Source organism: Castanea sativa, chromosome 2, assembly GCF_040712315.1.
Source record: "Castanea sativa cultivar Marrone di Chiusa Pesio chromosome 2, ASM4071231v1".
NCBI classification, from domain to species: Eukaryota; Viridiplantae; Streptophyta; class Magnoliopsida; order Fagales; family Fagaceae; genus Castanea; species Castanea sativa.
The window spans coordinates 9715872-9728371 of NC_134014.1; the positions used below are offsets into that span (position 1 = coordinate 9715872).

The following is a 12500-nucleotide window of genomic DNA, read 5'->3' on the forward strand; positions in this document are numbered from 1 at the left end:
TTCCATTTAGGTAATAAAAATACCGGTTGGTGCAGAATCAAAATCTTTGTCTTTTACCATGATTTATTGATGTGGCTAATTTAAGGTATTCTACATCTGCTGCAACACGGGAAGGGCCCTAATGCAAAAAAGTTCAAAATATCTGGAAATATTTAGTGGAAGAGGCAATAGGGCCAGTTGAAAATAACAGGTTTGGGCCAAGCTAAGTGTCTTGTTGCCTGGGTGATATTAATTTATATTGCCAATACATAAAGCCCGGCAATGGGCCAATGGCACATATTGGCCCATTGCACGGCCATATTATGTGGCTGTGTGTGTCGTAAAGCCCTTTCAGCAGGGGATGAATTTGTCAGGGTGTATGTGGCTTATAGATCTAATGCCCCTCACGTGCTTAAGGTTTTACATATCACGCATGTGATATTGTGTAATCTCTGGAAAAGTTGTTGGCCTTGGTATTTTTAAGTTGGTTATAGCAATTTGGGGTCATGGGTGCAATTGTCCACGCACGTGCACATTTGTGCTAGACCAAGAGCTTGTAGCTCAACTGACAACTTAATGATCCAATAGAGACATCTAGGTTCAAATTTTACTATTCCCAACAAATGATTTATCCCAAAAAAAAAATGTGCACGTTAGAAATTCCATGAAACACGTAAGAGTAACCAAAAAAGGGATAATATTAGGCATCTTAGGAAATTTGCATTAATGGAAAGCTAGGTATATGCCTTCCAGGAAAAAAAAAGGTTAAAATCGTAGGTATAAATTTTTGTATAAATATCTAAAAATGGTTTTATATGTATAGGAGTGGTGTGGAACACCATGCAGAACAAATTTTTAGAATTCAGTTGTGCCAAAATTGGGTTTCACTTACAGAATTGGAAGTCAAAACGTTATGCTGCTGAACCGAACTAGCCTAGAAAGGCTGTGTACTGACCAAATCAAATTGTCGGCTAAATTGAAATATTTGCGGCTCTGATCTTTGAATCAACCCATTCAAATCTAGTGTCGGGCTAAACTGGTAAAAAATTGCAGTTCCCAGAATCTCAGCTTGTCATTGCTACAGTTGGAAGTGGTTGAGCATCAACCACATTATAGCTGCGGTTGCAAAGGGTGGGATGTTCTGAAAAAGAACCAGCTAGGGGTGAAAAATTCCAGCATCTTTCACACATTAAACCCTCGGCACGAGACAAGCCAATCCAAACCTTGCTCTTTCCTTAAATGAGACACTCCACTGAATGGTATGTGGGAAATCAGCTCATCTTAAGAGGGAAGAACCTCTGCCTGCATATTGACAGGTAAGAACAATAAATTCTTACGTGGTTCAAGCAACTAAATAACATAATGGTAAATCATATTCCTAAGGAACTCCCTCATATATAGCCAAGACAGACTTACACAACCCTATTGTTGTACTACTATGTAGATAATAATAATAACTGCTATAAAACATATCCATCTGATAAGCCTCAGTTTCTAGGATAAACGAGATGCTAATAGCACCACATCAGTGTGCTTCCCAACTAAAAAGGGATAATGCAATGAATATTTACTTGTAGATCACCAAATAGGGTTGCTTTGGTACAAGTAGTAGATGTAAACAACACAGAACACAGCATACCTGAGATGTGATGAATATGCGATGCAATGTGTCTACATTGTTGTTTGCTGCACACATCTCACACAATCTAGATGCCAGGCTGGCATCAGAAGTCTGGAGGTAAACCTTTGCATCTAAACTGGAACCAATCAGTGTCTCAGTACGTGCAATCTCCAGGACTCTATTCACCTCAGTTCTCACTAGCAGATTGCAGAAAGATCTCACTAGCACTTTTACAAATTTTACAGAATTAACTTTTAACATTACTTTTTATGAAGGAAATGGAAATCTAGAAAGTATGGGTGACATGGTATCCCGCATTAATAAAAGCAAATCACCTAATACAAAAATCTAAAAAAGCCATGTAAAAAAGTTCATTTTTGTATTAGGTGGCTTGCTTTTAGGTTTGGAGTACATCACTTGTACTCTTGGAGAGTACCTAATAATTTCTTCATTTTTTTTTTCAAGAAAACATCACCAAAAACATTATCAGCTGATTCTTTATGAGCTACAAAACTTCCAAAAGGTCTTTCAAAAATGTGCTAAAATTGAATTTTTTTTCACTATAGAATTTTAGGAGGGAAAGAAAAATGGATTCAGATCCTCTAGAGTTCCTAGGGTACTCTACCAAGTAGAGTTCATTAAATCCTAACTAATCTTTAATGATTTAATGGTCTAGATTTTGCCATGTCAGTATTTCATTAACAATCATCTTAATTGTTTTGTTTACAACATTATTTTATTATTTCAAGAATATTATTAATGAAATGCTGACATGGCAGAATCTAAACCATTAAATCATTAAAGAGTGGTTAGGATTTAATGAACTCTACTGGTAGAGTACCCTAAGAACTCTAGAGGATCTGAATCCAAGAAAAAGTATTTCAGAGGTTCATGAGAACATAATTTTGATGGCAACAATGATAAGTTTGAAATCTCTTTAGATTTATTTGCAAAAAAATCTTTTAATGATATGAGATCATACATTTGGAATGCTTTTTTCTTTTTGGTAAGTAACATGCAATTGAAATATACAAACCCTCAATTATTTCAGTTTGTTGTCATTAAATGAAAACAATACTCACCTCAAGAATTTTTTCCCAGAAATCAATTTCTTTGGTAGGAAAAGCAAGCCAAGTTTCATTGAGGGTTGGCCATCTTGATTTGAAAACAAATTCAGCAATCGAACCATCTTCCATGGTATACTGAAAGGGGATGTTTTGCCATACATCCTCAGCCAAATGGGGTAATATTGGAGCAATTGCTCTCGCAATGGAAAGCAGATGTGCTGCAAGAACTGTTTGACAACTTCTCCTTGTAAAACTTGTTGTGCCCCTAAAATTTACCACCAACTTAGGATGAGAAATATTTTCACTACACCTTTTATGGGACCAGCATAAACACCAAAAACTTATATTTTGAAATTTAGGCCAACTGTATGTATTACAGAAACATATTGTGACTATTCATTTTAAAGATATGTGCCACAAACAAAACTCGTGAATGAATGAGCAATACTCCTATGCAAGATTTAAAAAGTGACATTTGGTATGCACCTTGCACTATTTTTTTTTTGGGGGGGGGGGGGGTGTTCCACATGCACCAGTGGGTTTAGGATTGAGAATCTCACTCTCCACCCATTTTTATTGGTCACGAAACTAACATTTGAGCTTGAGCTCATTGACTACACTTTGTACTATTGAGGTGTAAGCATCAAGCAAATGAACATCCAATGCTTAGACTACTCAAGATGAGCAGTGAAGACTAAATTTAAATCAGTCATAATATGACAGACATTTCAACAGGATGGGGTTTTATAAATCTACAGAATCTCAACTGGCGCAAAGAAACCTCAAAAGGGGTTTTGAACCTAAACTCTTACAATAAATGTGTCAAAGCATTTATTTGTATAGGGTGCATGGCACCATAAAGTGAGTCTGCATGGAAAAATCTCTATCACCAGGGCTGGTAAAACTTTGGGACAGTCATATCTAAAATTTAGACCAAGCAGAAGAGAAAAAAAATTCACTATTTATTTTCAAAACATGGGTAAGTGATATTAAGACTTCAATTTAAATAACTGGCATTTGCTAAAGAAAAAATTGTGCAGCCAAAATACATGGCCCTGAACCATGATGAACAAGATTCCTAGCAAGGTGATTAATCTTTTCACTCCAAAAGTCAATGTGTAGAAGCAGGGCCAGCTCTACACTTTGCCAATTGAGTCAATTGCATAATTTAGGTCCTATAGTACAGTATTATATTTATTTAACAATTTAAAATAAAATATATCAAATACTTCTTTACCTTTTTTTTTTTGGAAACAGTAATGCCTAGCTAAAAACTGAAGAGACCCATATACAACTTTTTTTCTGTGTCTCACTTAAAAAAATCTTTCATCACCTTTTTTTTTTAAGTCTTTCCACCAAATGTCTCCTCTCTCTCTCTCTCTCTCCCTCTCTCTCTTTCAAAAAATAATTCTTGCAACTAGTCATCATCAAACCACATATACTTTACCTCTCTCTAAAAGCATTTCTTGATAATCAATCACCATCAAAGACCCTTTCTGTCTTACCCCTAAACTTATTCTCTTGCCTAAAATCAACTTCACAAGAAAGATTAAGGGGATTAGCCATATTATCAATTAAAAATAAGATGTTAGCAAAATTTGAATGCAAAACTTTAATTATTAATTTTATATCTAAAAAAACGAGTAATGAATTTTAAGAAAAAAACTATAATATAGAAATTTAAATAAATATTATTTAATTGATATCTAAATATGAGATAAAACTACTTAAAATTGTCACCTTAGGCCTCAAATCTTAAAGAGTTGGCCCTGTACAGAGGCCTATATATTATTCTTCCAGAATTGCCATCTGAAACCATTTTTGGGGAATAACAAATCAGGTTAAACTTAGAGCAATGGCTGCAAGACGGAGAGCTACTGAAAATCTTTGCTCCCCAATAGTCCCCATATCCAGGAAATTAAGCAAGAATAGCATCAAATTAGTTTACAATTTCACTCAAGTTGGCTATAGAATCACTATTTGCAGAAAACATGCAAATTTGCAGAGAAGCGCAACTGTATTGCAAAAGCATGTATTGCAGTGTGATGGAACAGCAAAAACAAAAATATGATTTGGCAGCTGGTTGGAAAGTTATAGATTATAAAGAGTAGGGGAAGAATTACCCAACATAAAGTCAATCTTTTGCAACATCAAAATAGAAATTTGATAGGTCAACAATCACAAACCGTTGTATGATCTGAAAATAAAAACAAAACATTTATACCATTTAAAATTCCACAGAAAAGCAAATCAAACAGTAGATTGAGAAGTATTTTCTGCTAAAATAAGGCAAGCAGACATGAAAAAATAAAACTTAGTATCAACCGTCAATGAGAAACTAACAATTTCATGCATTCTAGTGCTGTCCAATGTCTCCACCTTTTTTTTATTGGTCAATTACACCACATAAACAATGGGTTTTAAACCCACAAACTCACCCACCCCCACTCACACTTGTGAGAGGAGGAAGTGCCCTTTGAGCCAAGTCTCATTGACCTGATGTCTCTACTACTTGATCCTGCCTAGTATGATTTCTGCGGAACCAAGAATGATAAACTTTGTAGTCTGCTTTTCGTCCTTTATTTTACTGTTCTTTTACAAGGTTATGACCCCTGCCAAACCCTGTTTGCTCGTCTTCAACATATTCTTTAATGCTCAATAATTATACCATCAAACTTCCACACTCTTTCAATTTATTGCCTGTTTCTACTCACTCTTTTTTCCTCTCTTTCACCCACTAAAACCATCCGTACTATAAAAAACTTGCATTCCCTCCTTTTGAATGGAACAATGATTATCTTTTTCCTTTAAAAAAAAATAATAAATTATGATTGTCTACCATTATAAAACCATATGTAAAAATCAAAATCTGATACTGCTCAACTGTGACTGATAATTGCCATAAATAACTCTACTTTAGAAAGCTAACAACCTCGTAAAGAATGAGCTCCAAAATCGAAGCAGTTACCATTTTTTTAATTGGTAATTACACACGCACTTTATGGATCTTCAACCACAACCTCACCATTTACCTTGTTCTTATGAGGGGTAAGGTGCCATTTGAGCTGGAGCTCACTGGCAAAATCCAACTTAAACAAATATAATCAACATCAGAGAATATTTACCTGAAATATTTTTAAGAATTGATATTTTTCATAGTTCTCTCTAATGTTAATTATAACATTTTCGAGCTGAAACAGTGCATGCTGATCAATCATGGGAAGGGTGTGGTATGAAACAGCATAGTCAGCCTGGCAATAGACAACCCAAGATTAAGTGAAAAAATCAATAAAGAGATGAAACTGCAAAAATAAAGGCATTGTATTTGAATCAAATATGAATTTGCACTTATGGAAAGGCCACCCCGCTGCCTGTGTAAGCCTTGTTGCAAACAAAGATTTGTGTTTCACGTCTTATAATTTCAATAGCTACTGATCAAATAAGGGATTAAGGTAGAAACTTCAGCCCAATAAAGGAATTGATGCAAGGAAGAGTATTCATGAACAGGACTCTCTTTTCCACAAATTTTTTCATCAATACAATGAGAAAGAAAAAATTATGGCATACCCTCTTACTGAGTGAACCACATAAACTGAAACCTCCAGTAAGTTACAAAACCTACAACCTGACATTACCAAGATCTTGAAGCATGTTGAGACTTTGCTGTTTCCCTCAACACTGCACCCACAATTGCTGCCTGCTCAAGGCATTCAGCCTTATGCAATGCATCTAGAAGAACGACACAAGTTTTGGTATGAATATTACAACCTTTCAACCGAGTTTCCTCAAAAAGTACATATGCATCCATTGCTCTATTACAATTGCTTAGCCCTTCTATCATAGCATTATAACTAGCAGAATCCGGTATACCACCACTTGCCTTAAACCTCTCAAAAAGCCCACTAGCGTCTACTATGTTTCCAGCCTTTGCAAGTCCTGAGATCATGGTTGTGTACGTGATTGTGTTGGGCTTCAACCCTTGCTTCTGCATCTCTTGCCAGTACACAAAGGCCTTATTAAATTTTCTAACCCTACAGAGACCATTTATGAGAATGCTGTAAGTTACTTGGTTGGGGGTACATTTCAAGTCTTTCAGTGACTGAAAGCAGACAAGAGCTTCATTAATTTCCTCTGCTTTCACAAGTGCATCAAGCAAGCAATTCCAAGTGTATACATTAGGGGTCAAACCTTTCTGCATCAACTCTTCCATAATTAGGTATGCTTCATCAATTCTACCCACCTTCCCGAACCCATCAATAAGACTACTATATATCACCACATTTAACTCTATTCCTCTAGACTTTGCTTCTTCAAAGAGCATGTATGCTTCATCAAGCCTGTCAATCTTAGCAAGCCCATCGATGACAGAGCCATAGGTAACAACAGTGGGTTGGTGACCCTTTATCTTCATTTCCTCCAACAGTTGATAAGCTTTGTTAACCTTACCAGACTTGCAGAATCCATCAATAACAGTGTTGTAAGCGCGGGTGTCCAGAATGCAGCCTTGATCCTTCATTGAGTAGAATAACTCATATGTTTCATTTGCAAAACCTGCTTTGACAAGGCCGTGAATTAGGATTGAATAGCTCCGAACATCTGGAATGAATCCTCGAGCCTTTATTTCCTTAAACAAAGCCCTGCCTTTCTCAGTCTCACCAGCTTTGAAAATACAATCCATGTAGGTATTAAGAAGCATCAGGTCAGGAGAACAGCCCCGATGAATCATTTCTTTGTATATCTTGTGACCATCCTCCTTCCTGCCACACTTGAAAAAGTTACTGATAAGTGATGTATAAACAACAGCGTTTGGAATCTGATTAGAATCTAGCATCTTTTCATATAGCCTATAGGCATCATCCACTCTACCATGTCTGCCCAGGCCTTCTATAAGAGAACAAAATGTAACAGCATCTGGGGTGCAAACTTTGTGATCCATTCCTTCAAATATAGAACAAGCCCCATCCAGTTTTTGAGCTTTGCAGAGTCTATCTATCATTATGTTGACAGTCATAACATTAGGAAACAAGCCAGCTTCTTGCATTGCATCCCGAACACTCAAAGCAGCCTCAAGTTTCCCTGCCCTACAAAGCATGTCTATTAGAATATTATAGGTTGGAAGGTTTGGCACTGCATCTTTCTTCATCTCCTCAAAGATCCGTAATGCCTCTTCCACTCTCCCCTTCTTTCCAAGGCAGGTGAGAATGCAATTATATGCAATCACATTCGGAATGCACCCCTTTCGTTTTTGCCTCTCAAGTAAACTATACGCTTCATCAAACTTTCCAGCTGAGCCATAACCCATGATCATGGTGTTATAAGCATATACACAAGGGACTTTCCTGCTGCTATCCAGCTGTTCGAATAGCTCCACAGCTTCATCCAGTCTATCAGCTTTGCAGAGAACCCCTATCATGCTAGTATATGTCACATCGTCAGGCATCAAGCCATGAGATTTCATCTCATGAAAGAATTTCCAGGCCATATCCACCTTCCCAATCTTACCAAAAGAATCTATGCAAACATTATACAGAACAATGTCGGCATCAAAAGAGTTGCTCTTCATCTCATCCAGCAGGGAAAGAGCAGCATCAACCCGGCCCTCCCTGGCAAATACACGAATAAGAGTTGTAAATAAATGCACGCTTACTTCATAACCTAGCTCCTGCATTTGGTGAAAAAGAGTGAGCATAAGTTCGGGTTCATGAACTGCAGATAAAGCACCAATCAGAGTTGTATAAGCCGAAAATGCGGGGCGGAATTTAAACTTCCTCATGGTTTGTATTAGATCGAAAGCTTCTCTAAGATTTTGAGACTTGACACAGCTTACAACTAACTCTATACACACGTTATTAGATGGACCGAATCCTGCAATACTCATTTCTTCAAGAATCTCTTCCAAGCAATCAAACTTTCTACCCCTAGCCATAACCATGAGAAGTGAATTGTATGCTTCAGGAGAATGTGCTTGGTCGGTTTTTCTCTCAGCCCACCGAAAATAGTTTACTGCTACATTGACATCCTTCAGCCTCCTTAAGACTCCAATAACTAGTTCTGGTTTTGGTTTTTCATCTAACAAAGATAGAGCAGTCTCAAAGGCTGGTCCCCATGGTCCACTTTCCAATATTTGGCAGACATTATCCAGTACCTGTCTCACCCCCTCAACTTTTCTTGAACTTTCTCTATTAGCCCCATCCAGAAAGGGAACAACTTTCCCATCCACCTCAGAAGGCCCATTATACAATGATGAGAACTTTTTAAAAGAGGTGTAAATGTGACTGCACTTCAAATCAATTTGATAGATTAATCCTGCACCACCAAAAAACAAAGCTAATTGTCAAGTCAGATGAAGATGGGAAGAAAAAGAATTGAAAAAGAATATGATAAATGGGAAACTGCAACACAATACCTCCCCTATGTATAATTTTGCTCTAGATCCCAATTTGGACATGCAGGGGTAAGCGACCAAACAACCATTAGGAAACACTCAATGGTTAGTTAACTGATGCAAAATTTGACCCATTATATGTCATGAAATCTAATTCCCCCGTCCTATTATAACCAACACCACCTACAAGATGCCAAAATAGCTATAATCTCCACCTTGTTTACCTAAGTTTGAAACCTGACTGCTAGGATATTTTTTAACCATTCAGCTCACTGCGCGATTGATAAAGAAGTAATTGAAAGAAACAAATGAACATGCTTATAGCAGACAACAAACTTTGAAAAAACATATCAAGAGAATCCCTTAAAAATTCCAACTACTAGATAGCGAACCCTACACACACACACACACACACACACACACACACACACACAAAAAGAAAATTACCTCGGTTCCTTAAGAGCATCTTCATGTCTGCATGTCTCGCCCTCTGTGATACCCTTTATTAGTACAAATCTATATTTGAGGAAAAAAAAAAAAAAGGTCATTTCATAGAGAGATACCAAGAAGAGCACACACAATAAGTGAATCCCTAAAAAAACTACTTATAAATTTGTTTTTCCTGATTGGTAACTACACACACACACACACCTATTGGGTATTGAACCCATGACCTCACCCTTCACCTTGTTCTTACAGTGAGATGAGATGCCATCTGAGCTAGAGCTCAATCTCAAGCCAACAATATATATGTGTGTGTGCGCGTGCCCGCGCTTAAATTTCAACATATATACACTGATAGCGATAGACATACATCAACTTAACACAATGCAAGAATCTTCTTAAAAAAAAAAAAGATTATTTAAAGACAAGGCTATGACATATTATTTGTATTTTTAAAAGTAAATGATTAAGCAAGATTTCCATATCTTAAAAAAAATTAAAGACATACAAAGGCTAATAAAATCAAGTCATTTTATTCATCAAAATGAGAACTTTTTCTAAATAAAAAGCCATTAAAATTGCATAGCACATAGAATAGCCTATAAAGGAGCTTCCTCTACAATTTCTAGCATACATTGATCAAACTCAGGACAACTTTGAGAGTAAAGAACTTCAATTTCATTTAATAAAATAAATACTATATTCCAAATGCAGAAATCCTTTTTAAAGAGCTTAATAGTTGATACGGTTTTTTTCCCAGCAAACAAACAAGGCGTTAACTATTTCACTCGGGCATTAGATAGTTAAATTTATTAGATAATGTTATTCACTACACGAAATTGGGAATAGTTTCGATTCAAAAATTTGATCTTAGAAATCGAAAATGTTGGATTAAATGTACATTGAAATGATAGAGTTATTTTTCAGATATTACATACCAGGAAAACTTTGGAGATGAATTAGAGAAGAGCCGGAAAGTTAGGGTATACTCGGAACTCTGCGATAGAGAGAGAAAGAGAGAGAGAGAGAGAGAGAGAGAGAGAGAGAGATTAGAGCCAAGACCAAAGTCCGAACGTTGAGACTTGAGAGTTGAGACTCAGCAACTGGAACTGGAAACCTGTAAAATTTTCACTTCACAGGCCAACGATGTCGTTTCAACTCGATATATCATGGGCTCTTTTTGGGCCGAGATAAACCACGGCCCTTTAAAATAAAAACCCAGGCCAAAATTGCCATATGACACCATTTTTCAAACATATTCGTTAGTTAGCATTCCTCACCGAAACCTCAACCCACACAAATCTGTAGGTTTCCACACTGCGAGGTCCGAGCCTCTTCTTCGTCACTGAAACCTCAACCCACGCAAACCCACACTGCGAGCTCCAGCGAAGAGGACAAGGAAGCACCACGCCGTTCCGAACACGATACCGCCAAGGCCCGCCGAGTCCGAATCTGAGTTCCGATTCAACATCCGAGCCGCAATCGCGGCATTGATCAGGTGCCTGGGTTTGTTGATTTTGTTGTGGGTCTTTGGGTTTGCTTGGGTTTGTTGATTGATTGTGGGTCTCTGGTTGTTGCGTATGGTTGAAGAAGAAGAGATGTTTTTGCTGAGTGAGTACTGAAATGGGGCCTGTAAGGCTCAATTTCAAATGAAATTGTTTAAATAGTTTTGGAAAGGTGCTAATTAATAAAATTATTTAACAATCTGTGTTATTTTGAAAAAAAAAAACCCTCAAAATTCATATATGCAAACATTCTTTAAGCTAAAAAATAAATAAAATAAATAAAAGATTGCTTTAAGAAACCCGGAGAAGGAAGCCAACACTTGAGTAACCCAACTTATCAATGCTACACTTGACTTCCTAATACTTAGAATTAAATCTCACATCGAATTATAATGAAAAAAATTAGTAGTTTTCCATGCTAATTGAGTTTAGGCCTTTTGGGAATTGAGTTACCCAAAAAGCTTAAACTTGGAAAAGAAGTCCCACATTGAATAATAATGAAAAAAATTAGTAATTTGGGTTTAGACTTGAGAAGGAAGTCCCACATTGAATAATAATGAAAAAAATTAGTAATTTATATAATGTAATTGAATACATACTAATTGAGCTTAGGCCTTTTGGGAATTGGGTCACCCAAAAGGCTTAAGCCTTTTTGATTTAGACTTTTAATTATCTAAAACTTTCTTTTTTTTAATGTGGTTTCAAATTCAATATTACTTTTTTTTAAATCAATTTAAAACATGAATTTTTGAAAATATTTCAGTTCCATTCCCTTGTGTATTTTTTTTCCTGTGCGGAACATTGGGCTTAGGTTTTTAATTATCTAAAACTTTTTTTTTTTGGTGTGGTTTCAAATTTAATATAACTTTTAAAAAGAAAAATCAATTGAAAACATGAGTTTTTGAAAATGTTTCAGTTCTATTCCCTTGTGTATTTTTCTAATTATCTAAAACTTTTTTTTTTTGGTGTGGTTTCAAATTTAATTTTACTTTTTTAAAAAATCAATTGAAATCATGAATTTTTTAAAATGTTTCAGTTCCATTCCCATTTGTATTTTTCTCCTATGCAAAACATTGGGCTTATGCTTTTAATTATCTAAAACTTTTTTTTTTTTTTGGTGTGGTTTCAAATTTAATATTACTTTAAAAAAAAATCAATTGAAAACATGAGTTTTTTAAAATATTTCAGTTCCATTCTCCGGTGTATTTTTCTCTTGTGCAAAACAACTGCTATTTGCTAAACGTTTTAATTTTATTCCTATATTTTAGGCAAAAAATTCCGTCTATTTTACACAAAGAAACCTACTTTATCTATTTTATATAACTAATTTTACAAAACACACATATCAGTTCATCTATTATACACTATATTTTATATGAATAATATTTTTATATTCTTTTTTTAATATTATTTTATCTACCTGTTTCTTTTTCCAATACTTCCTCTACTTTCTTCTTCTTTCTTTTTCCTTATTTATACCATTTCCTCTTTCTTTTATT

At 35.7% G+C, this 12500-nt stretch overlaps 2 protein-coding genes across 3 annotated transcripts; both read right to left on the reverse strand.

Annotated features, from left to right (window-relative positions):
• Window positions 1-769: 769 nt before the first annotated feature.
• LOC142625718 (uncharacterized) lies at window positions 770-5919 on the reverse strand. Of its 2 annotated transcripts, XM_075799417.1 has the most exons (6): window positions 5793-5919; window positions 4791-4864; window positions 4115-4202; window positions 2683-2932; window positions 1619-1736; window positions 770-1281 (listed from the first exon to the last, which is right to left on the reverse strand). In XM_075799417.1, the coding sequence occupies exons 3-6, from the start codon at window positions 4149-4151 to the stop codon at window positions 1261-1263; spliced, it is 426 nt and encodes a 141-aa protein (XP_075655532.1). In that variant the 5' UTR covers window positions 4152-4202; window positions 4791-4864; window positions 5793-5919; the 3' UTR covers window positions 770-1260. The 2 variants fall into 2 exon arrangements, 1 of the variants encoding a protein (XP_075655532.1); XR_012842396.1 differs by lacking the exons at window positions 4115-4202; window positions 4791-4864; window positions 5793-5919 and having other exon boundaries at window positions 1619-1827; window positions 2683-4071.
• Window positions 5920-6129: 210 nt separating this feature from the next.
• Window positions 6130-11114, reverse strand: LOC142625717 (uncharacterized). Its single transcript, XM_075799416.1, has 3 exons — window positions 10435-11114; window positions 9500-9568; window positions 6130-8973 (listed from the first exon to the last, which is right to left on the reverse strand). Exons 2-3 carry the CDS (start codon window positions 9522-9524, stop codon window positions 6299-6301), a joined length of 2700 nt encoding a protein of 899 aa, XP_075655531.1. The 5' UTR covers window positions 9525-9568; window positions 10435-11114; the 3' UTR covers window positions 6130-6298.
• Between the last annotated feature and the right edge of the window lie 1386 nt (window positions 11115-12500).

Excerpts from the sequence above, each read along its gene's own strand:
- LOC142625718 (XM_075799417.1), bottom strand. The coding sequence starts at position 4,151 with ATGGTGATTGATTATCAAGAAATGCTTTTAGAGAGAG. Across the intron at positions 1,737-2,682 it reads TCTGGGAAAAAATTCTTGAG|TTTAGATGCAAAGGTTTACC; the intron begins GTGAGTATTGTT and ends GATTGGTTCCAG. Across the intron at positions 1,282-1,618 it reads GCATATTCATCACATCTCAG|GCAGAGGTTCTTCCCTCTTA; the intron begins GTATGCTGTGTT and ends GTCAATATGCAG.
- LOC142625717 (XM_075799416.1), bottom strand. The coding sequence starts at position 9,524 with ATGAAGATGCTCTTAAGGAACCGAG. Across the intron at positions 8,974-9,499 it reads GATGCTCTTAAGGAACCGAG|GATTAATCTATCAAATTGAT; the intron begins GTAATTTTCTTT and ends TTGGTGGTGCAG.